At 36.3% G+C, this 26,709-nt stretch overlaps 1 protein-coding gene across 1 annotated transcript in view; it reads left to right on the top strand.

The window, feature by feature from the left end:
- The window catches only part of NLN (neurolysin), a 44,829-nt gene extending 20,270 nt beyond the window's left edge, over positions 1–24,559 (top strand). Inside the window, exons 4-13 of the mRNA XM_058168095.1 lie at positions 4,837–4,944; positions 8,218–8,320; positions 8,534–8,565; positions 10,009–10,144; positions 11,049–11,415; positions 13,907–14,108; positions 15,258–15,444; positions 16,158–16,286; positions 17,315–17,451; positions 22,280–24,559. Coding sequence (XP_058024078.1) covers positions 4,837–4,944; positions 8,218–8,320; positions 8,534–8,565; positions 10,009–10,144; positions 11,049–11,415; positions 13,907–14,108; positions 15,258–15,444; positions 16,158–16,286; positions 17,315–17,451; positions 22,280–22,411 — 1,533 coding nt within the window. The 3' untranslated portion in view covers positions 22,412–24,559. The remainder of the gene's footprint in view (positions 1–4,836; positions 4,945–8,217; positions 8,321–8,533; positions 8,566–10,008; positions 10,145–11,048; positions 11,416–13,906; positions 14,109–15,257; positions 15,445–16,157; positions 16,287–17,314; positions 17,452–22,279) is intronic.
- The last annotated feature ends 2,150 nt before the right edge of the window (positions 24,560–26,709 follow it).

Genomic DNA, 26,709 nt, shown 5'->3' with positions numbered 1-26,709 from the left:
GGAACACTTTTCTATCTCCATTGTGTTGCACAGGACAGACTGGCATTGGTCTCCCATAATATGCAGTTTCTTTTTCAACATGCTTAATAGAGAGAGCCAGAACAATTTGATGGCATGCTGTCAACAATTTGTATCATTCTTGATGAACATAACTTATTTGGCAAATATAACTTATTTGGTCATGTAGCATTGTGCTTTAAGCCCTCATCACTCAATCTGGTCCCAATTTTTCAACCAGATTATGATTCTGAAACAAGTTCAGTTGGGTGAATTGTCAATGAAACTGGATAAGGAAAGTGGGTCTTTGCTAATCCTTCTGGATTACAATATTAACATCTGTGGTGTCCTTCTGGACCACTTGGTAGGGGTAATTTGGGCACTAGTATATGGTGGTTCTTTCATTCCTGTTAGGCTATGCCCAGAAAGTGAAGCAGGAGTTTATAAAGTATACAATTTATACTGAAACCTCTGCACTGGTGGCCAATACCTAATTGGATATGAGCACTTAGAAATAGAATAGAAATAGAATAACAGAGTTGGAAGGGACCTTGGATCTTCTAATCCAACCCCCTGCTTAGGCAGGAAACCCTATGCCACTTCAGACAAATGGTTATCCAACATCTTCGTAAAAACTTCCAGTGTTGGAGTAAGTTGCTTCTCTCCTTGATTAGTTTCCACCCATTGCTTCTTGTCCTACCCTCAGGTGCTTTGTAGAATAGCTTGACTCCCTCTTCTTTGTGGTTTAATAGCCTAAGGCCCAATTCTTTGCTTACAATTCTGTGATTTAAACGTATAAGTGGAAATCAAACTGAGAATAAATCAGGAAACCTTATACAAACCATGCAGTTCCATTTACAGAGGCAATCCCATTCTTTACAATGTGTAGATTACACTCTCATTCTTGAGTTCTCTTAGATATATGTTTTGGGTCATTATCCAGATGACTTGTGACTGAATTTTCTAAGAATGGGCATTGTATTTCGTTCCAGAATGTCCTAATTATCTCCTGATTCCTTTTACCCTAGCAGATTCAGAATATCCAGTTTCTCAGTAAACAATGAGAATAGCATCACTTTTTCTTTTGTGAATTTATAGCTGCTGTGACTTTGCAAAAAGCTGTAATTTGTTTTCATCTTTCCAGAGGGCATTTTCCTAGAAAATGTAACTTGTCAACATTCATTTTAGCAAACTCCAGACTGGCTTGTTGTGTGTCTGCCTTTTAGAAGAGGAGTCTTCCTGAGCCTTCTCTCATGGCGGTGTCTTTCAGTGAGACGATGGATGGTGCAACTTGATATTGTTGTATCTTGATCTTCAGAGGTCAGACAGAATCTCTTTTAAACTTTTCTTTCTAAACTGGTTCTTTCTACACCATTCAAACTATCCTTCTGTTCAGTCTGGGGTCAGTTTTCCACTAGTGATCGTGTCTAGGGGAGTTGGCTATGGTCCTGGGGACCGTAGTTTTTGATATTAGCAGCTGTGCTTTAGGAATATGAACCTCTTTGGAAATGGTTTTGTAGTCTTTATCCTTACAATGCTTGGTTATTACCTTTTTCCTTTCCTCCTCAGAAAACCTTTTTTTCTTTCTCTTGTCCATGTACACTTTACTGCTCATGACCCAAAATCAGTGACTTATGAGATTGAAAATATCTATGATACTAATTAAAGAAAACAGCCTGCTTGAGAGATTACTAACATCCAATAATGTATTTTATTTTCTAAGGAATAACCATTTTCATTTGTTTTATTGCTTACAAGTATATGTGATGTCATATATCAAAAGCACAGTGTCTGCTGTATAGACACTGGAATAAGAATAGTGTATGTCACTACCTTATATCAGTTTCAACTTTATTTAACAGGAAATTAGGATTTTGGAGGGGGGGAAGTGGACAGCTACTAATACTTTCAGCTGCATCTGTACACTGAGGAGACAGTTGTAATTAATAAGCCAACAAAAACCTCACTTTTTTGTTTCAATTTATCTTTAAACTAAACTTGTAAAACTATCTAATGCTCTTCAATAATATAAAACCTTTATTCCATGTTTAACGCTTTCCATAGAATCTATTCATCATCTGTTATTTGTCTGACAACTGTTCTATGATTTTTTTGTACATAAAAGGACAGCCGATTAAATGGCTTCTTCAAGTCTTGATGACAGCTGAATTACCTTTGTGGCCCATTCCTTTGCTGTTCATTGGAGCATTGTTTTTTCCTTTCATATGAATAAACAATGCTCCATCGGAAAGCTTGTCTCTAAACTGGATGGTTTTCAATAGAAGACGCTCAGTTGCCTAGAGGTGTTGCCCTGCAATTTGATTCCATTTTTGCTGATGAACAGAGAAGCATCCGGCTTGGCTTGTGCAGCTAATGAATTCAGCCTCTCTTTGTTGAATGAAGGTTCTGCTCAAAGAAAATTCCTCCACTCAGTTCATTTGATTCTCTGCCACAATGCATTCCATTTCTGAATTCCCATGTCTCAAAACATTAAAAAAAAAACCTTGAGGTTGTAAGGAATGGTAAAAGTCCTCTTACATATCACCTTCTACCAACATTTCTCTGTATTTTTAGAATGATACAGCGGATCCATTTCCTCACCACTTTAAGTCTTAATGCATCACACAAAAATTAAAATAAAGATATATTCTATCCAGTTACATAGTAATACAATCCAAGAAACAGGCAAGAGTTTATAAACTCTTGGTAGAACTTTGCTTAGCACACATCTTCTGAATCAGTCCTTCCATATTCTGAGCTATTCCATCATAGCATGTCCAAAAAGCACATTCACACTGAGAATTGCAACCTTTGATGCTGTTATATGGTCATAGAATAACCCTAAATATCTATCAGATTAAACATTTTCTCAAATGAAGTGAATTTTGGATGTCAAATATAAACATAAAAAGCATCATTGTATAAAGAAGAGCATAACAGGACAGAGAACCAATTCCAAAAAGTGGGTGTATTTGTAGACATTTTTGAAGGTGGCCTGTTAATCTTCATCTTCAGTAAGCTTTCCAGGGTTGATAGTTAAAAAGAAATCTCCCTCCTACCTTCAGAGCTGCAGAAAAACAACACTCCTAGTTGGAAATAGTTTTAACTCTTCTACCCATCAATCAATTTTATACCCAGATCCATTGTTAGAATGAGAAGAATGCAGTATTTATCTGCTGAGGCAAATAATCAGTGGTGGGTTTCAAAATTTTTTACTACCAGTTCTGTGGGCTTGGCTTGTTGGGCGTGGCTTGGTGGGCATGGCAGGGGAAGGATACTGTAAAATCTCCATTCCCTCCCCACTCCAGGGGAAGGTTACTGCAAAATCCCCATTTCCTCCCAATCGGCTTGAATTCGGGAGGCAGAGAATAGATGGGGGTGGGGCCAGTCAGAGGTGGTATTTACCAGTTCTCCGAACTACTCAAAATTTCTGCTACCGGTTCTCCAGAACTGGTCAGAACCTGCTGAAACACACCTCTGCAAATAATGTTCTGGTTCCCCAACTAAGACATTGAGTTCACACATCATGCTGAATAAAAAAAAATTAAACCATAGTTTGTTTACTAAACCATAGAAGAAATGGTTCCTCTTCTTGCTCTAAATTGTCTTAGTCAACAAGGGTGTCACCAAATGCACACAATCATATTAATCTTTTCATGATATTTCAGTGCTGAGGTATAAAGATGAATGAATTTGTTAGAGCCGAGTTTGCCTTTAATGACTATGAATGTTTGTTACCATGTTTGCTATTATTAAAATACAAATATTAATTAATATGTTCAGATATTGAATATATAATTCCTCGGGAGGTAGAAGAAAGGACATGTCCACTAAAGCTAAATGAAAATAGGAAGACAATCTCCTCCCAAAGATGCTGCTAAATTGATATGCTGCAGCTGGCCTATATTGTGAGACGTGTAAAAATAAAAGTCTTAATGGCAAATTTTGAATTTAAATGAATGTGGAACAATGGTGGGTACTAGTTTAAAGAAAACTAAGGGTGGGACATTTTTAAAAGCATAAATCTTATGCATTCTTAGTCAGCCTTACAGCATCCTAAGTTAAAGTGGTTCTATGTTACTCCTGACCTGACAGTAGTTTCTTGTAATATCTATAAATGGCAAATTAATTGAGACAAATCTGATTTTTTCAAAAATGGCTTCGGATCTTAGTAATATGTTGTCTTAGATATTAGGCAATGTTTTCTTACTTGGTTTTAATGTTTGTTTAGATTATTTTGGTATTAAGCATATTTCTGAAAGAATATTAATTGATAAATAGGAGTTTTGTATTAGTTAAATTTTCTCACCTGGCGCCAATTCCATTCATATTTGTGAGATGGATGGGCAAAAATTAAACTTTTTATCCCAATAGGAATTGGCTAGCTGGATTCATTAATTCACTATTTCAAATAAGAAACATATCAGCTTCTTTTACAATCTTGCTTCTGGGAAAAATTACTAGGTGATTTAAGGCAAGCTTCTTTGTCTTACTATTGGCTTATCGCTGTGATCTACAATTCTAGTCTTCAAGATTAGAGGCTGTTAGAATACAACTGAAGCTGTTTAACACCTTTGTATACCCCAGCTATATTACCTTTAAAAAAAGGATCTCCTAATCCAATTTAGGAAATATGAGAAATTTGAAAAATAGGAATCTGTTCTGCCACAACTGTTTTCGCTGCTGAACAGGCATGCATCACTGAATATAAAATTCACAGTGTCAAACTATTCTTCTGATACCAAGCAAAATATTTCATGTTTTATATAGAAATATATAAAACATGTATTAATACTGACCTTTGAATATATTAAATGTTATTATTTCTTTACATTTCAGCAAATGTGTAACCCTGAGATTTTAAAACCAGAAGCTAAAAGATACTTAGAGAAGTCAATAAAAATGGGGGAAAGGAATGGGCTTCACCTTCCTGCAGAAGTCCAGAATGTAAGTGTTGCATAATACAACATTTTTTTAAAAGGGAAAAATCATATTTGTCCAAAAGTATGTGTATATTAATTTTAACTTTAGTAAGTCTTACAAATAACACATTGAAATCCTATATAAAGGTCCCCTTGGTTTCCTACTTACCTTAAGATTTCAAATTCTGTAGAATAAAAGTGATAAAAGACTATTTCAAATGATATAACTTTATGGTCTAGTTCTTAACGCCTCTGTTTTGTATTCTTTTGAATTTAATATTTCTAAACTGTATGCATCTCATAAAAGACTTATCTAGAACCTTGGCAACTTTTAAGAATTCTGAGAGTTGAAGTCCACAAGTCTTAAAGTTGCCAAGGTTGGACACCCTGATCTAGAAGGTATGGTAAGAATGTTTTGCCAGGTAAGCCTGGGTATTTGCATATCTTATTGGATGGGATTATTATAATTCCATATTTGTTTCATATCTTAGTTTATTTGAACAGTACATAGCCATAATTTCCTTTGAGTATATGTCCGGTATAGCCAACAACAGACATTAACTTAAGACTCAACGGTGTAGATCTAAAGAATAGTCATACAATATTTATTACGCTAAAATTAATTAACTGTCTCCTTTAGCAAGATTTGTGACTGATTGGGGATTTGAAATATCCTAATTCTGTAGTGTTACACACAACACTAATTTTTTTTATTAGCTAATTGCTCCCTTGCATTATTGACAACTTTCTACTTATACATATTCAAGGAAACTTACCAAAATAATAACTATAAAAATTTCAATGGATATTGGATGATAATAAGGTCTGTTCATCCACTCATGGAACAGCATCCATTAATGACAAGTCTTCTTTTGCAGACCTCCTCTCAAAACTGTAATGAAACTGGGGTGGTTCGGTGGGCTTCATAGCAGATTTTATAGGCATACTGGGAATCTGTAGAAGTGTGAGATTTCTTTCCAGTACTTCTCAGCTCCACCCATATATTGAAGCTATGTAACAGCAGTAATTCTCAAAGAGGCAATGCTGATAGATAAATTGCTTTATTAGAGATAAGAAGAAAAGTAAATATATATATCCATAAGATCCTAGAGAATAGGTATCCAACTTATAGGTGTGCCCTCAGGGCATAAATCCTAGCCTTTTCCTTTTGACTCATTTTCCATCATTTGCATTTGTCCCTTGTTTGAATAGTAGTTTCTCTAGACTGAGAGTCATAATTTCCAGCCTTTCCAATTTCTGCCCCTACGAGATGGTAAAATATGTTGGATGACCAGCAGTTTGTTCCTTGCTTGAGACTGTATGTAACTTGTTATCTTAAATGTATGAAAGTATGAATAAATTAAGAATTACTTAATTTAAATGTGTTTCATTTAGTTGAAGGCACACCATATTGACTTACGTCAAAATGATGTATTAAAAGAATACTAGGAATTTCTTTAATATAATACTTTAGTAAAGACGTTTATCGTATTTCTTTCTTATCTCAGCTATGATGCCATAGTTCAGAAAAGTACTTAAAAGATAGTAGTTTGAGGGACATGGTGACTCAGGGGCTAGGACAGCTGAGCTGTCGATCGAAAGGTCGGCAGTTCGGCGGTTCGAATCCCTAGTGCTGCCACGTAACGGGGTGAGCTCCCGTTATTAGTCCCAGCTTCTGCCAACCTAGCAGTTTCGAAAGCACATAAAAATGCAAATAGAAAAAGTAGGGACCACCTTTGGTGGGAAGGTAACAGTGTTCCGTGCGCCTTTGGCGTTGAGTCATACCGACCACATGACCACCATCTTCGGACAGTGCTGGCTCTTCGGCTTTGAAACGGAGATGAGCACTGCCCCCCTAGAGTCGGGAACGACTAGCACATATGTGCGAGGGGAACCTTTATCTTTAAAGTCATAAAAGATGCATATTCTTGTTCCCTTTAAACAATATGCCAAAGATGGGAAGAGAATATAAGAATAAATAAAACTGGGCCATGTTCTTGAAAACAAAACAACAAAAGGAGGTTGTTCACAAAGCATGTTGGCAGAAGGAAAGCATCTCTCTTTGAAACATTAAGGGATTTGTGTCTCAGATAGGGGTCTCAACAGGATTAACTCCCAGAATTCCTCAATTGGCTGAGGAATTCTGGGAGTTGAAGTCCACAAGTCGTAAAGTTGCCAAGGTTGGAGACCCCTGCTGTAGGAGGCTCATGGCAGCTTCTTCATAGATATAGACTATTCCGTGTTCATGCAGACATTAGGGACAGCCCACCTTGAGAAACACTTGTTTTGAATGCTCTGCACAACTTCGGTAATGAACAGTGATACCTTTAATATAACATTTTGCTTTTTATATATTGATTGACATTAAGGAAATCAAGACAATCAAGCAGAAGCTGAGTGAATTATGTATAGATTTTAGCAAAAATCTCAATGAAGATAATACATTTCTGATATTTTTTCAAAATGAACTTCGTGAGTATTTCTATTTGCTATTTATGAGTTATATCTATATTTCAATACTACCATCATATTGGTAAACAGTAGAATTAGTATTACAATACAGAAAGTTTTCATGTTATATTAAAATTGTTTAATGTGCTGATCAACCTTAATCAGTTCAGTGTGATTTTCCCTTTATTTATGTAAATCTTCCATTTTTCCATAACTATAATTTTCTTTTATCAGTCTTGGCTGCTTGTTCCTGTGCTCTTGAAAAGGTTCTACCTTGATTTTAAATATTTTATTATTTAACTCCAGAAAAATACCTGTTTAAGTTTCTATTGTTATCACAACACATTTAAATAAATAACTACAATTTTGCTTTTCGTTAATAATAGAATAAGCATGATTACTGTAATATGGACAGTTAACTGATAAAATCATTGCTTACTCAATGAGAGATAGTGGCCATTAACATATTTCAAAGTTCCTTAAATGCATGTTGGCAGAAGGAAAGCATCTCTCTTTGAAACATTAAGGGATTTGTGTCCTGTAGGACAGGGGTCTCCAACCATGGCAACTTTACGACTTGTGGACTTCAACTCCCAGAATTCCTCAATTGGCTGAGGAATTCTGGGAGTTGAAGTCCACAAGTCATAAAGTTGCCAAGGTTGGAGACCCCTGCTGTAGGAGGCTCATGGCAGCTTCTTCATAGATATAGACTATTCCGTGTTCATGCAGACATTAGGGACAGCCCACCTTGAGAAACACTTGTTTTGAATGCTCTGCACAACTTTGGTAATGAACAGTGATACCTTTAATATAACATTTTGCTTTTTATATATTGATTGACATTAAGGAAATCAAGACAATCAAGCAGAAGCTGAGTGAATTATGTATAGATTTTAGCAAAAATCTCAATGAAGATAATACATTTCTGATATTTTCTCAAAATGAACTTCGTGAGTATTTCTATTTGCTATTTATGAGTTATATCTATATTTCAATACTACCATCATATTGGTAAACAGTAGAATTAGTATTACAATACAGAAAGTTTTCATGTTATATTAAAATTGTTTAATGTGCTGATCAACCTTAATCAGTTCAGTGTGATTTTCCCTTTATTTATGTAAATCTTCCATTTTTCCATAACTATAATTTTCTTTTATCAGTCTTGGCTGCTTGTTCCTGTGCTCTTGAAAAGGTTCTACCTTGATTTTAAATATTTTATTTTTTAACTCCAGAAAAATACCTGTTTAAGTTTCTATTGTTATCACAACACATTTAAATAAATAACTACAATTTTGCTTTTCGTTAATAATAGAATAAGCATGATTACTGTAATATGGACAGTTAACTGATAAAATCATTGCTTACTCAATGAGAGATAGAGGCCATTAACATATTTCAAAGTTCCTTAAATGCCTTTTGTCTGTAGGCTGCTAAACATTTAAAATGATTTTTGATTATTCTTAAAAGACATGTCTGAAAAAATGTATCCTTATATTAAACCTTTATTGTCAATGTACAACATGTGTACAATGAGATTGACTGAGCCTCCATAATGAGCCACAATAGTGAATTTCAGCTATTTCCATTCTATGTATAAACAGTTAGCTTTTGTTAATTTAATTATAAATATGAAAATACTAAATTGACAGAAGAATTACAGATTGAGACTTTGAGCATGATGTTATAAAGCCCCTTAACATAAAATACAAGTGTTCAAAATAGATAAATTCTATAGTCATACATATTCTTCGGCATGAAAGATACCAATATGTCTGTCATTTTTGCATACGTTCTGTTGGTAACTGAGTGATTTATTTCCAGAAGCAGCATTTCATAAACATCATTGCTAAATATTTAATTACATTTGTCATATAAGCAGTCAAGGTATTTTATGTTAGCCTTCCCAATCAGATTCATTCTGGATATTTTGGGACTACCATAAATTTCTCAGAAGATTTAATGTAACTGAATAAAATAGTGAGTGAGTAAAATAGATGGATAGGTTTGCTTGGAAAAGATAAATTGTTAAAGCAGTTATCTCACAAGAAAATCATGGTATTAGTTGTCATTTTACATTTTTAATGTGGTATGTTGATAATTCTTAAAAATCTAGGACATCATAACATTTCCCGGGACTGAGTAACATAATTAACCTAATATAAATGACAAGCCAGACTAATTATGACCCACTTCATACTGAATTTATTTGATTCATTTCCTGTTCAGAAAACTTACTGAATGCTGTATTGTTTGTTGCACTTATACCATTTCCAGAATAATGCGTGTAAGCAATGATTTGCTTTTTATTAAGTTAAGCCATTTTGTTCAATGTTATCATGCTGCAGTCTTTTTGTAAAGATGCCAGAATTGGAACTGAAACCTTTGGCATACAATCCAGATACTCTTATCACTGTTCTGAGAATCTTCCCTAAATAGTGCAAATATTCATTATAAATTCTTTATCACAAAATAAAAGGGAACTTTACACTTTTAAAAAACCTGTTATTTCATATGAGAATTAAGTTTGGTTGCATTCAAAATGTGAAGTTGCCGTTTTCAACTACATTTGTAATGTATTTTGAGTTTATGTTTTTAATATTATATTTAATGATTCAAAACAACTTTATTTTCCTAGGAAAATGCTGACATTCTTCGACAGCTTCTTCCTTTGAGGGCAAAACTAGCTGAACTTCTGGGTTATAGCACACATGCAAGTTTTGTTCTTGAAATGAACACTGCAAAAATAACAGACAATGTTATAACATTCTTAGGTCAGTTTTCATTTAACATGTAAAATATTATCAGAGTAATTTAAGTCATAGTAAAATATTTATAGTGAAAATACATAGAGCTTTTTGCCAGGGACAGGATGAATCTGAAGTATTTTTAATTTAAAAAAAATAGTAATTTTGTGTTAATTTAGAGAATAATTTTAATAATAATATTGTATTAAGGAAACAACTTGGTGTGTATGAAGACCTATTCCAGCTAAGGAACTGGCAGCTGTGATTTCACATTTTTGTGTAATTAATAATGAAACTTAAGAAGAGTGATTCAAAATTGAACTCATTATTTTTAGTTTGTTAACTAGAGCAATTTCTAGAACATGAAGTTAATATTCCGGAATTTTAAACATTATAAAACTTTCCAGTTTTATATCATTTAGAGTATGGAATTCCATTCCACCAGTTTGAAAATAGATATTTTGAACATAATAAAATCTTATCAAGATCATATAATTCCAAACTGGTTTGGTCCAATTGATCTGCTATAATATTTGGACCAGAGTGAATTATTTTATACAAAACTACTCTCACTATTGTTTTCAGTGAAATTACTTCTTCAATATCATTAATATTCGCTTTTAATTATGGAGGAATCAGTCAAATGTTAAAACATTTACTGCTCTTATCAATCAGTATCACTCGGCATAGAAGGCCCAGTGCTCATAATGCTAAACTGTAATTTAATACATTTGTTTTGGGATTATAGGATATACAGACCAAATCAGGAAACAGCAGCACAAACAATTGGAAAATATTTTTCAAAACTGTAACTTGTTTTAGCATCTAATAATTAGTTCATGAGAAAGAGAAAAGTATTTTTCTTAATCATGAATGTAATCTGAAATGGAATGTAACAAAGCACTAATTTTTTTAAATTTCTATTTTGCAGATGATCTAAGTAATAAGCTAAAACTTTTGGGTGAAGAAGAGAGAGCATTTATTTTAAATCTGAAGAAAAAGGAATGTGAAGAAATAGGTGTTGAATATGATGGAAAGATTAATGCATGGGATCTACATTATTACATGAATCAGACAGAAGAGCTCAAATATTCTGTAGACCAAGAGAAGCTGAAGGAGTATTTTCCTATTGAAGCAGTCACAGAAGGCTTGCTGAAAATTTACCAGCAGCTGTTGGGACTTGTATTTGAACGAGTGGAAGATGCTCATGTTTGGCATGAGAGCATTACTCTTTACACAGTGAAAGATAGCTCAACCGGAGAAATTCTGGGGCAGTTCTATTTAGACCTGTACCCAAGGTAACACATTTTTTTCGAAGATTGCATTTGTATTTTTCTTTTTATCCAAGGAACTCTTTCCGTAGACATGATTCAAGTCTATGATTGTATCCCCAGAGTAGCTCTGTAGAATTAGACTGAAAGAGAGGGACTGGTGCAAGATCATCCAGTGAGAATCCATGAAGATTTGAAAAAAGGTTTTTATCAGCTAATATTCCACAACTGTGTTTTTCCTCATCTCTCCAACAATAATAATAGTAGTTTTTCTGAGCATCCTAGTTATGATACATCTCTAAGAATTACATCGCACGGCTTCTGTTGATTGTGATAAGTAATGTAAGTTTTAATACAGGTAGTCCTTGACTTAGAACCAATCATTTAACAATCATTCAAAATTATCATGGCCTCAGAAAGGGTGCTTTACAGTCTGTAAAGCAATTCCGGCTGTCACACTGCCAGACAGCACACACAGACTCTGGTCACATTACTGCATTTCAGGCATTTGGCAACTGGCTCACACTTACCCTGTGCCACACGGTCCCATGGTAACATGTCTGTAGTTTCACTTACTGACCATGTGATTCAGACCTAGGACCATATAATTCACTTAATGACCACTGTAAAAACACTTTAAAAATCAGATCCAGTCACATGGGAGCGTTCACTTATGATCACAACACCTGACTAAATGTCCGATCCCAGTTGTGGTCGTAAGTCGAGAACTGCCTGTATTGTCAGGCATTTGATAACTGCCTAACTGGTGGTGACACAGACCACAGAATACCTCCTGATCTTCATCATTTTTTAAACATCTTTTTTCATCCACTTTCTCATCATCGCTAAACATTCTGCCAAGGTACACAAATTCATCTTATTTATTTGTCGTTTAATATTACTGAAATATACTGAAATATTACTGAAATGTCTATCAAGAGCTTACACTGGCCCAATGTCTGATTTTTTCAACATAGACCACCCTTTCCTTGAATGGCTGGGTAGACTGGACATTAATATTTGAACCACTATAAGTCCATGTATTTGCCATACACTAAATAAATAAACAAACTGAAATATATATTCAGACATTCACTCTATATTTTAGTCAAAATAATTACCTTGGTGTTTAATATAATAATTTTCAAATCTCTATTTCTTGCTGCATCATACAGACTTACTTTTGTTTCACCCATTCATTCAGCATTCCATTTATTCTCACTGTTTGTTTGTTTATTTGTTTGTTTGTTTGTTTGTTTGTTGCTTGTTTATAACATTCTTATTGCATTAAGCAACCAAACTTTGGTTCCATATTCATACAAAATATTCTATAATTCAAAGAGATTCACTTTATCATGTTTTCTCTAAATCAACAAACATGCAGAGAATCTTCTTTCTCTTCCATTCAACTTACAGTTGCACTTCTCCAATTTTGCTTGTCATGTCTCGGACCTCTTCAGTCAGAATTCTGCCAAACACTTTCCCAGGCTAGTTGAGATTTGTATTTTATAAACCTCTATAGTTTTTTTCATCACTTTTGTTACTTTTCCTTTTGTATAAGGGAGCACAGATTACAGACTTCAAACGCAACCATTCTATAACATTTCTCTGGTTACACTCTCATCACCTGCAGGCTTAACTTTTTTCAAAATTCTCACAGCAGTTCTTTTCTTTTTTATTGTTTTTTCTTAGATATTATTTTATCTTATAATATCTTAGATATTTTTTAATGTTATTTTAATTCTAGTCTTACAAAGATTAGGTAGAAAGAAAAGCCAATGCTTCAAGCAATAGAATAACTCTTGTGTAATTGCTATGACTTAATATACCGTACAGTTGAACCATCTTACAAAAGCATCCTTTTTTCTCTCTCTCAAGAGTTTGTACTGAATTTTTTTAAAAATGAAATTGTTAACTTTAAGATTTTTAAAAGATACAATGTATTCATCTGTTATAATGTATTCAATGTATTCAATGTTATAATGATAGAAACCCAAAAGCAAGCTCATTATGGAATTTTAGACAAATGTATTGTTCCTGAGGGGGAAGCGGTGGCTCAGTGGTTAAGACGCTGAGCTTGTCGATCAAAAGGTCGGCAGTTCAGTGGTTCGAATCCCTAGTGCCATGTAATGTGGTGAGCTCCCATTACTTGTCCCAGCTTCTGTCAACCTAGCAGTTCGAAAGCACATAAAAAATGCAAGTAGAAAAATAGGGACCACCTTTGTGGGAAGGTAACAGCATTCAGTGCGCCTTTGGCATTTAGTCATGCCTGCCACATGACCACAGAGACGTCTTCGGGCAGCACTGGCTCTTTGGCTTTGAAATGGAGATGAGCACCGCCTCCTAGAGTCAGGAACGACATATGTGCGAGGGGAACCTTTTATCTTTACCTTATTGTTCTTGACTCTTCCAGGAAAAGGATGAGTTATTCATATAGATATCAGTTAAGAAGTGCCAAATGTTTCACTTTCTTTGCAATATTTTTTCTGTTTTTGATCTACTTTATTTTATTACTCAGAGAAGGAAAGTACGGGCATGCTGCATGCTTTGGTCTTCAGCCTGGCTGTCTTCTTTCTGACGGCAGCAGAATGATATCAGTAGCAGCTCTTGTAACTAATTTCACAAAACCAACCTTAGATCGCCCATCATTGCTGCAGCATAATGAAGTGAAAACTTACTTCCATGAATTTGGGCACGTAATGCACCAGATATGTGCTCAGGTAAGTATTCTGCCTTATTCTGAAATTCTACTATGGCTATGGGGCTTCTGTGCTTAAAGGGAACAAGCAGTGAAGTATGGCAAATTTCTTCAACTGAAATATACTTAAAATAGTTCCTTTAACCCTGATTTCATAAAAGCATATGAGACTTGGCAGTAATTTTTGCAAAGATACTGATCAAATTAACACATTATAGTGAGTTACAGCTTATTTAACAGTGTTTACTAAATCCATTATTTGTTCTGTTCCTACAAGTCAAGCTCTAAACTTTGGTTCTTCAGTGATGATGGTTCCCAATGTGCTAAGCCATAAGCATACATTACAGTTTTATTTCTTAACTTAGGAACTGTTGTTTGGAGGATTAAACCTGCTTGTGCATTTACTTATTGACCCATTTGGAATAATCCCAATTTGTACTTGTAAAGTCCACTCTTGATCCTGATTCATTCTTACATTAGAATGTTAAACTGGACCAGCTTGAATGTTATCTGGAAAGTGTGGTAGAGTTGGTAAATTGGCTTACATAGTCAATTTGTGTTGAACAAAATTGTCAGTTCCCAGAAGGTAAATAGTGACTGAACAATTTTATTTCATGAATGTGAGTCACAGTATCAGGTCAAGGACACACATGTTCACGGATATACTTCATAAGTGGATTGTCATAAGTTTTAAAGGGTTAATCTTGATGTTTTAAACAAAGTAGATATTATCCATTGTATTGCATATATCCATTTAAAATCCTAACCATTCATCCAAATCACTGAAATAATTGTCCCCACTCATTCTGGGGACTGTAAATAGTATGTGAGTGGACTCCATGCTACACATTTTGCAGCTGATACGAGAATTTACTTGTCTATTTAATTCATTCATGCCATATGATTTTAGTTGAGCTAGTTAGAAAGGGCCTAGATAATACCAACCCACTATAAAACAGGTAGCAACAATAGAATGAAGATGCAAATATCCAGGCTCTTTTGGGAAATTTACTGCATTCCTATTTAGGAATTGCCTGAACCATGCCTAAAAGTTGAAACTATGATAAAAAATATTGAATGTTTACTTTTCAAGCTATGTTACAATTTAAAATTTTTATCATTTATATTAGTTCACATATTTTTTTATTTATATTATTATTATCTTTCATAGACTGATTTTGCTAGGTTTAGTGGAACTAATGTGGAAACGGATTTTGTAGAAGTACCTTCACAAATGTTTGAAAACTGGGTTTGGGAAAAAGAACCAATACAACAAATGTCCAGACATTATAAAGATGGAAGTCGGGTCCCCGATGATCTCCTTGAGAAATTAGTAGCTTCTAGACTAGCCAACACAGGTATTTTCCTTATTTTTTAGTTAATTTGATTTTGATAAGTTTCAAGAAAGAATTGAAAAATTGTTATAATCTGAGTCAAGCAGAATAATAAAGAATATATTTTGTAAGATTTATCAAAAAATCTAAAATGTAAGAAAAGTATCCCCTCACAAAAGGGAGAAAAGATTGAAGCCCACTTGAAGAAACTACCAGCAAGTTTGTATATATTTTGTTTAATATTATTTAAATGAGATTACTAATGAAAGGAATCTAAGAAATATATCTTGCATCATCCAGAGATTAAGTCTCCCTCAAACTGAAGTAAATATTCTCATGTTGCTTGGTATATTGGTAACAATATAGAAGTAGTTTACCATTTAGGAATATCTTATCTTGGATTCTCCTGGTGGTTTTCCATCCAAATGCCAATCCAGGCTAGCTTAGCTTTTTCAAGATCAACCAAGGTTAATTAATTACATGCTGTTATCTTCTGTGATTTGCATTTTTACTCAGATAGTAAGAGTTTAATGAGTACTGAATTACATTGAAACAAAGTTGTTCAACCTACTTCAGAATGATCAAAGGTAACTGGTAGCACCTCTAGATGATTACAGGGAAGATTTTCTGCTAACCTTGACTTGACATACTAGATACTGAATCCAGACAAGTTTTCATAGTTACAATTATATAAACAAAGTCTGCTGATATTTCTTTTGGTGTTCTTATTTAACTAGGTCTTCTGACTCTTCGTCAGATTGTTTTGAGCAAGGTTGATCAAGCTCTTCATACCCAGTCTTCAGCTGATCCTGCCGAAGTATATGCCAAATTCTGTGAAGAAATTTTGGGTATATCTGCAACCCCTGGTATGGAAATTCAAAATGCTTATTTACCCCTCGTCAGTATTTTATCAAGAAAAATGTGATTGTGAATAAATATATAACGACATTATTTTTTAAAAGAACACAAAAGAAAATAGTTTAGACCAGGGATGTCAAATTCGCGTCATCATGTGACATATCGTGACTTTTTTCCCCTTTGCTAAAACGGAGGTGGGTATGGCCAGTGCATGACACATCTGGTCTGTGGGCCGTGAGTTTGACACCCCTGATTTACAGTGAGAAAATCTCAGATGAAAATGTTTTAAGTTTAAGGCATGCTTGGATTCCAGTCAATGACCTTCAAGCCACAGAACATAGAGAGAGGATATATTTTTGTTTGGTCAGAACAGATCCAAATTATTGTGGCTGTCTTTCAGTAAATTTGTACTGAAAGACAGTACAACCAGTTGTAAACCTGGAAACTTTCAGATTCGGCTTAACGTCAGTGATCCTAGTAACACCCCCAACAAAAGAAAACTCTGAGGCTTGAGTTTCGTCAAAGTTACATTTTATTAGAGATGTCATTTTGGCACATTTGGGAAAAACTGAATCTGAAAGTTTCCAGGTTTTCCCCACCCAAAGAAGAGTTCAAGTCCCTGCCCAATGCCCACAGATCCATCACATGATCCAATCAAAGCACGGTCTCAAACATAATAAGCATTTCAGTACCCTGTTTCCCTGAAAATAAGACCTCCCCGGATAATAAGCCCTCCCCAAAAATACTTAAATACAGGCGCAGCTGGTTCCCGACATTTCCTCTGATTAGGGTTAGAGAGACAGAGCTGCAAATCAGGTAAGATGGCAAGAGGAGCCCTGTCTTGCTCCACACACGCCAAAATAATAAGACTTCCTTGAAAATGAGGCCAAGCGCTTATTTTGGGGTTCAAAAAATATAAGACAGGGTCTTATTTTCGGGGAAATACAGTAACATAATTAAACATCTTTAGATTGTTCTCTGTGGTGTTTTGTTTATTTTACATAAACTTTTAGAATTATTATTTGTTTCTTTTAAGGTACAAATATGCCAGCTACCTTTGGTCATTTGGCAAGTGGGTATGATGGACAATATTATGGATACTTGTGGAGTGAGGTGTTTTCTATGGATATTTTTTACAGTAGCTTTAAATGTGAAGGGATAATGAATCCCAAGGTAAGGAAACTAGTTTTATTCCTTGTTATCCTTTTTCCTCACCTGTTTCTAAGTGATAGCAGAAAGAAATTAACATGATAGCAGGAAGGAATTAACGAAACATATTTTGTCTCTTTCAAGATTGAATCTGGCTTTTTTAATATAAAAGACAAGCTTGGCATTTTTATTAAAGCCATGCATTTTGCTGCTATGTTTATTCCAGGGCCTAACTTTTCTAACAAATCATAAAGTTTATATTGAGATATTTTAATATTTGCTTAAAATTTAATATGCTTTACTTTATTTATTGTTTTAATTGTGAGAGCTACTCAGTCCAGATGAAGTATATTGTTAAATAAACATCAATCGTTCCTGTAAGTAATACTAATAAAATATCTTGATTAGCTTCTTTTGAAACCCAATATGTATAATGCCAGATAAATAATTGAAACAGAATTGTAGATTTAAATGGGTTTAAATCTAATTGACTTAAAATGAGAAAGAGGAAATGCTGAAGGAAAATAATGGAGGAATAATAGACAGATCTTGAAAGATTTCTTGAAGAACAGGAAGGACTAGATACTACTAACGTATGAGGCAGTAAGTGGATTCTAGTACCACCAGAAAAGTAGAAGATGTCATGAAGAATTAGATCTAATATTTGGTTTAGCTAAAAGAGGAGTAACAAGGTCATAGTTATGAGTATAACTATACAACTAATTTGCAAACAGTATCAATGATATATTGAAAAATCAGTAAAAGAGCTTATAATATAACTTTACCAGTTATATAGAATTTTATCTTTATCACCAGTAGATGCCCCCAGGAATATTGAGGACTGGTATGAAAATTATATGTAAAATGGGTTAGTTTTTGGCAGTGGTTTGCTCTTCAAGCTTGTTTCAATTTAGTTTTCGAACATTTCATTACCAGACTAGATAACATCATCAGCAGGATTTTCTTGTCCTATTCCCCTTTAGCTTATATATGATTTGTGTGCCAGTGGCAAACAAGACATATATAAGTTAAAAAAGAATAGGACAAAAAAATCCTGCTGATCATGTTACCTAGTCTGTTAACGAAACATTCGGAAATTAAAATGAAACAAGCTTGGAGAACAAACCATTGCCGAAATCTAAAACCAGAGCTACAATACAATATTTTCTATTATTTCAAATGGATTAGTCTTCAGAGGAAGGTAGATAACAGCAAAATACCACGTGAAAGCAATTCCCAAGGTTTGGATGACTGAAATAACACTTTCAGATACGTATATATAAAGTGGAATGATACTGGCAGTGCAATGGAGATGTACTATTAAGGAAAAAAAAATCCCAAACCTATTAGCTTCCCTGTTATGTTCCCCCCACCCTTCATGAAGGACTATATTTGGGTAGTAAAGGCTGCTGCTGAATCCAAGATTAATATAGTTGACTACAATAACAAAGCCCATATCTTAGCTATTAATGTTTTAACATAGGTAATCATGTTAATGTGTGGCTTTCTAGGATAGATTCTACCACATGCCCAACCACAAAGACAAGACCCAATACATGTAATCATAGCATGCCTCCTTCTTCCATATAATATGTTGCAGTTAAAACTTTCAGCTGGCAAAGATGGATAAATATACATTGCCAATAGACGATAACAATCTGTCTTAGTGAAGCAGGGACCTGTCTATGAAATTTTATACTGTTAAATCTGTTAGTTTTTTAGGTGCCATAGATAGTTTTGGGTTTTTTTATTGGAACAATCCATGGCTATGAAAACATGTCAAAGGAAAACAACCTTCTGAAAGGATTATAGAAACACAAAGCATATTCTCATAATTATGTAACAGAGAACCCTGGGGAAGTAGAGGCAGGGATTGACTGAGTGCCAGGTAAATTTTTGTAATAAATGATCAGGAGAGATTTCTGCACAGTATGAACTCTGCTAAGAGCAGATTACCATAAATAAAACTTGGCCACAAAATGAGACTGTGATAAAAACATTCATGTGTTCCTCTCATGTCCATTGATCTTCTTTGTAAGTATAAGATGCTTTTAAATTTATTTATTTATTTATTTTATTTATTATTCGAATTTATATACCGCCCTATCTCCCAAAGGACTCAGGGCGGTTCACAGGCATATAAAACATCAATATCAATATACAAATTAAAATAATCCTTAAAAAACTTATTCTAGCCAATTATTAAAAATAGAAATATAAATATCAAATATAAAATATTAAAATCAATTTAAAACCCCTCTAAATTTAAAAATCTAAGCCAGTCCTGCACAGATGAATAAATGTGTCTTAAGCTCGCGACGGAAGGTTCGAAGGTCAGGAAGTTGACGGAGTCCTGGGGAGTTCGCTCCAGAGGGTGGGAGCCCCACAGAGAAGGCCCTTCCTGGGCGCCGCCAAACGACACTGCCTAGCTGACGGCACCCTGAGGAGTCCCTCTGTGAGAGCGCACGGGTCGGTGAGAGGTATCTGGTCGCAGTAGGCGGTCCCAGATAACCCGCCCTATGCCATGGAGCGCTTTAAAGGTGGTCACCAAAACCTTGAAGCGCACCCGAAGGCCACAGGTAGCCAGTGCAGCCTGCGCAGGATGGTGTTATGCGGGAGCCACGAGGGCTCCTCTATCACCCGCGCAGCCGCATTCTGAACTAACTGCAGCCTCCGGATGCCCTTCAAGGAAGCCCCATGTAGAGAGCGCAGTAATCCAGGCGAGACGTCACAAGGGCGTGAGTGACCGTGCAAAGGGCCTCCCGGTCCAGAAAGGCGCAACTGGCGCACCAGGCGAACCTGGTAGAACGCTTCCTGGAGACGGCCGTCAAATGATCTTCTAGAGACAGCCGCTCATCCAGGAGGACGCTAAGTTGCGCACCCTCTCCATCGGGCCAATGACTCGCCACCGATGGTCAGCCATGGATTTAGCTGACTGTACCGGGATGCCGCATCCACAGCCACTCTGTCTTGGAGGGATTGAGCTTGAGCCTGTTTCTCCCATCCAGACCCAGACGGCCTCCAGGCACCGGGACAGCACTGATAGCTTCGCTGGGGTGGTCCGTGTGAAAAGTACAGCTGGGTGTCATCCGCACAGCTGGTACCTCACACCGAACCCACTGATGATCTCACCCAGCGGCTTCATGTAGATGTTGAACAGAAGGCGAGAGGATCGATCCCGCGGCACCCCACAAGTGAGGGGCCCGGGCCGACCTCTGCCCCTGTCAACACCGACTGCGACCGGTCGGAGAGATAGGAGGAGAACCACCGATAAACGGTGCCTCCCACTCCCAATCCTCCAACCGCGCAGCAGGATACCATGGTCGATGGTATCGAAAGCCGCTGAGAGGTCTAATAGGACCAGGGCAGAGGAACAACCTCATCCCTGGCCCTCCAGAGATCATCCACCAACGCGACCAAAGCCGTCTCCGTGCTGTAACCGGGCCGGAAACCGGACTGAACGGGTCTAGATAGACAGTTTCATCCAGGTGTAAGGGAAACTGATATGCCACCATATTCTCAACAACCTTCGCCGCGGCGGGTTGGAGACCGGACGATAATTACCTAAAACAGCCGGGTCCAGGGAAGGCTTTTGAGGAGGGCCTCACCACCGCCTCTTTCAAGGCGGCCGGAAAGACACCTCCACCAAAGAAGCGCCAGAATCGCCTGGAGCCAGCCTCGGGTCACCTCCTGCGTGGCCAGCACCAACCAGGAGGGGCACGGGTCCAGTAAACATGTGGTGGCATTCAGCCTCCCAACAACCTGTCCATGTCCTCGGAGCAACAGGGTCAAACTCATCCCATAAAATGTCACCAAGACCACCTCAGCCGCCTCACCAGATCACCGCAATCTTGGTCCAAACCATCCCGGTTGAACGATTTTATCGATAGATAACCGTTAAACTCCTCAGCACGCCCCTGCATCGGGTCATCCCGCCCCTGGTGTAGGAGGGAGCGGTCACCCAAACAGGGCGGCTGGGCGGTTATCTGCCGATGCAATGAGGGAGGAGGCGAGCTACGCCGCTTCCTCAATGCCACTAGGTAAGTCCTAGTATAGGACTTCACTAGTGTCCGATCAGCTTCTGAACGGCTAGACCTCCAGGAACTCTAGGCGCCTTCTCCGCGCTTCATCCTCTCAGCTCCTCGGAGAACCAAGGAGCCGGTTGGGACCTGCGCCGGGTCAGAGGTCGCAAAGGCACGACACGGTCTAAGGCCCCGCCGCGCCCGCTCCCAGGCCGCAACAAGTTCCTCAACCGAGCCGTGAGCCAGACCCTCAGGAAATGGCCCAAGCTCCGTCCGGAACCCATCCGGGTCCATCAGGCGCCTGGGACGGAACCAACGTATCGGCTCCGTCTCCCTGCGGTGGTGAATGGCGGTCAGAAAGTCCAGGCGAAGAAGAGAGTGATCTGACCATGACAAAGGTTCAATGACTATTTCCTTTAAGTCCAGATCTCTCAACCACTGACCAGAGACAAAAATCAGGTCCAGAGTGCCACCCCCAATGTGAGTAGGGCCATCAACTACTTGGGTCAGGTCCAAGGCCGTCATGGAAGCCATGAACTCCCGAGCTGCCGTCGATGACGAGCCGGAAGATGGCAATCGGAAATCACGGAAATCACATGAAAACTTATGAGCATTGGTAACTTCATCATGTCCGTGCCAGTCACGTTGTGAAATGACATTCTGGATTGCAGGTTTTTTAAAAAAACTTGTGGCAACACAAATGTAATCATGAGAGAGCTACAAACTGTTTCCATGTAGGCAGATTTCCTTTATCTTAACTTTTTTGTGAATTTAGAAAGTTTATATAAACATGAAACATTAATCTACTCATTTTATTTTTATTGTTTTAGGCTGGAATGAAATACAAAAATCTTATCTTGAAGCCTGGAGGCTCATTAGATGGGATGGACATGCTCCAAAACTTTTTAGGTCGTAAGCCAAACCAAAAAGCATTTTTACTGAGTAAAGGATTATGTACTTAGTAAAACTATGAATTTTTTGACAAAAAACATCACCTAGGAGACCATCTTAAAATACTATCATGAAAATTTTAAAAAGACACTTTGTTAGGGAATGTGTACTTGAGGTTTTAAATGTATTTTATTACCAGTTTTCAAAATTATAATTCTCATTTTCATCTCAAACTTCATACAGAATCATGATACAGTATTTTTTTTACTTGTTAACAATATTTGTGCACTGTGTTAAATCGAAAGAAAAATATTGTTGCAATTTTACATGGTAGGTGCCATAACATTAAGCATTTTGTACATTTTTAGATTTGAATAACAAAATAATCATTACATTTCAGCCTTGTTAGCAAATTTTATCAAAATATTTTATTCTCTTTTTGAACTCTAATGAACTCTAGCCCAATGTCCTGAAGGACTCATCAAATCCTGACATACTTGATTATTTTCCATGGACACAGGGGCTCAAATTCACAGAAACAACTTCCAAAATGTTTCTTTTTTCAATTATGATGTGATCAGAAATATAGACTCCAAGGATATTGCTTTAAAACAAACGTGCTGGGAGGAGAAATAGACGCTTTTCCAGAATTGAAACTGGCACATAACTTTGGTTTCAATTTCTAAGTCTGGGATATATTCCTCCTCACACACTACTATCGGAATTTGCGTGTTCCTCATGGGAACTGAAGCCAGCCTATTCAATGTTCTTTGTCATTGTGCCAAGAACTCATTGTAACCAGTCACCTGCCTTTCTATACTTTTATTATGGGCCTTTTTACATAGAAGATAAACTGCAGAATTGTGAAAGAAAGAAGAAAAAAAATGTTACAAGTGATTGTCAAAGGTAAAGTTTTTTTCTCAGTACTGGTCTGATTTTCAGTTATCCTAGGGCCTTTCAGAGAAAGGTATGTGTGTGTGTGTAAAACTCCTTAGAATCACTACAAGCTAACACATACTAAAGGTTTTAAAGAAGTTGTAGCACAGGGTGTCAAACTCACATCATCACATGACATATCACAACTTTTTTCCTCTTCGCTTAAACCGGGGGTGGGCATGGCCAGCACATAATGCATCCGGGCTGTGAGTTTGACACCTCTGCTGTAGCAGATAGAAGGAGGGAATGTGAAGCAGATGTGCCAGATGATTCATGGCCATGGAGAAGACCCAGGAAGGAGCCTGATGCATCCGAAGCCAGCAGAAGGAAAACATAGCCAGCAAAAAGAGCCAGCAGAAGGAAAACATAGCTTTGGATTCTAGACAGTGGCACAGCAAACTCCATGTGGTTGACGTTCTGGATTACAAGGCAATGGAGAAGAGAGCACTATAATCACCATGTAAAAAGCTGGCTTGAGAAAGAAGGAAACAGATTGGTTACTGTTAATAATATTATATTTGCCTCGAGATATGGCTTCAGAATTGAAGGATTGTTGAATTTAGCTGTGATAAAGTAATAAAATGGCTTCAGAGTTGAAGAATTGTTGAATTTAGCTGTGATAAAATAATAAAATGATATGTGTTCATAATTAGAAAGTACTAAAAGTTTTCTATTCAATCCCTTGCCTACCTTAATTAAGATCCATTTCATGTGATCCTGGACATACTTATTGTTTACATCTGGTTGATTACTATTGTGGGAAATATATATTCACCTGATGAATATTAATCTTATAGGTAATCTTTACAATGTTCCAAGATATATTAACACTTCTAACAAAAACTTGGCAATAATCATTTTTCCTCTCCTACAACATCTTTCCCAAATGTTGTTCTCAACCAGCATGGACAAAGGAGCTAGGTTTCTCTACATTTTGTATAGTGCATGATGATACTGGTTTTTCCCTTTAAATTTAAATAAGCTTCCACAGGAGGGAAACCTTTCCCTGAAGAGAATGCATTTGGGCTAGAGGAATAGCAGAGAAAAAGATGCTGATAGAAAACTAATGGGGCTAATATTTGGAGAAAATTAGTAGATTTTGCTAAATCAATACAACATGTTTGAATAAAATGTTTTCATTGAAATTGATCACAAGAATCACAACAACCCATGCTAATAGAAAAGCTGAAACACCCTCTTTTTTTTCTTAATAATTAAAAGTAACCATAATAGTTAAATATTTTTAAGAGTTAAAGTGCAAGAGGAGGGTTATTTCTCATTACAGCCAAATAAATGTGGACAAATAATAATTTGTCAATAATGAATAATAAACAAATAATAAGCAAGCATTCCTCTTTGGTAGATTTTTCCCTATCTCTTCCATTCCTCCCTTAAACATTGTTTTTAAATAATCTACCTTGAAGAAGCTTTCTAACAATTTTGCTTTTCTAATTAAATACTATGCTTTCTCCAGGCAATTATTTCACAGATTTTTTTTCTCTATTAGGCAAGAAAAAATGACTTTGGCATTGTTTCTCCATTCCATTCCGTAGTCACTTCTATATTTTTTACCTTATTAGACCTGTGGATTGTAGAATGGGTAGCATCAGTTCTAGCTCCTTCAACATATCTACAAAAGTTTTGCATAAAAAACTATTTTAACCACCACTTTTAAGGGATGCTTGCCGGATAGAAGCATATAAACATTGAACTGAAAGAAGCTGTTTAGTCCAATGTTCTCTTCAATGCAAGAATCCAGTTAAATGAGACTGTCCAGCTTCTCAGAGATTTTTTTCTTTAATATTTTTTATTTTATTCAAAAAATTAAAATACAAAATTCAAAAAAAAAACTGCAAACAAAAAAAATCCCAAGATGTTAAAATGTGCATTAGAAAGACACAAACACATATACATATATTCTCCCCCTATACATGTGTATTTGACTTCTCCTAAATATAGAAAAAGTATTTATCTGAGTTAAACTTCATTCTGAATTTTATTCCTGGTGGCACCACCTAAATAGGTTAATTGCACCTGGTTCTGTGCCTTCTGAAATATAGAATATTTTCTAGAGTTTATTGAACAATTATTAAAACCTTGATTTTAAAAGGCCCATTGACTTCCTACATGGCTGGCTGGGGAATTCTGGGATTTTATGTCCTTGCATCTTAAAGTTGCCACAGTTGGGAAACCCTGTGCTAGAGTTTTAGATGAATGCATACACATCATGCCTTGTATAATTTCCTGTGGCATTCTGTGAAGAATGCAAAATTGTGATTGAGTTTCCCTAGCATGTATGCCATTATGGATACCACAAGTTTGATTAAAGGGCAAATTAAAATAGAAATATACCCAGGTGACAGTCATGCTGTGTGTCTTGGAACTTGCTGAACTGTAGGTGAATGCATGCAAAGGTTCTAGGTTCAACATCTGCCATGTCCAGGGAGTGTGAGAAAAATTCCACCTGGAGATCTGGAATCCTGTTGCTTGACTGAAATAGATGGACTTGTGATTCAATTTACCATAGTTTATTTTTGCCCAGCGGCCTAACACTTATGATTAGCACTTCTGGAATACTGCAAGGAAACTGATGAAATACTTCACTAACACAAAAAATTCCTAGCATCAGAAGAATATAAAACAATATCACAATTGGATAGTTGATCATATTTCCAGCTGTAGTGGTATATTAAGATTATTTACAAATTTTTAGGATTACTTTCAACAGGATGCTTAGATGTCATTAAAGAAGCAACAGTCCCTTTAAATTTTCTTCTGAAAAAATAGCAGGCAAGAAGCTCCACAGGATATCTTGAGGGGCAGCTTGTAAGAAAGAAACCCAGGCAGAAAGAAAGAGAACCTTTTGCCAAGCCAAATTAGAATGGAGAACTATTTTGGGAAAAGTGCCAGTGAACAATTCTTAGCCAGGAGTGTAGTTTCATTTTCTAGCCAATTCTCTCCCACTCAAGTTGTAGCCTAGTGAAGAGTTCAGAGAGGGCACCAAAACAGAAAGAATGAGCCAGGACAACTTGTTATGGCAAATTTATAAACCACCAATAAGTCAGGTATTTGTGTAGTTACTCAGAAGGCAAGCTATGACAAAGCCAGCCATTCAAACCACAGGCTAAAAAGAATCATGGCTTAGTATTCGCATGTGTATATGACCAATCATTGCTTTGGGTCATTATATGCACAGATTACTTTTTTGGCTATTTATTAATTATTAATTATATATTAATTATATATAGTCATCACATTCCCCAAAAGAAATTCTGGGCACCATAGAATAAATAAAATAGCCAAATAAAACTGATAAAAATATAAAAAGTCACAGTAGTAAATAGCATAAAAACAAAAATAATAACCCTGGGAAAAGAGGACAAAAATGGCTCCTTCAGCAATGGGGCCATTGCTGCGTTTAATTATTTTTCCT

The sequence above is a fragment of the Ahaetulla prasina genome, chromosome 2 (assembly GCF_028640845.1).
Source record: "Ahaetulla prasina isolate Xishuangbanna chromosome 2, ASM2864084v1, whole genome shotgun sequence".
NCBI lineage: Eukaryota > Metazoa > Chordata > Lepidosauria > Squamata > Colubridae > Ahaetulla > Ahaetulla prasina.
This window is presented reverse-complemented; position numbering and strand designations above follow the sequence as displayed.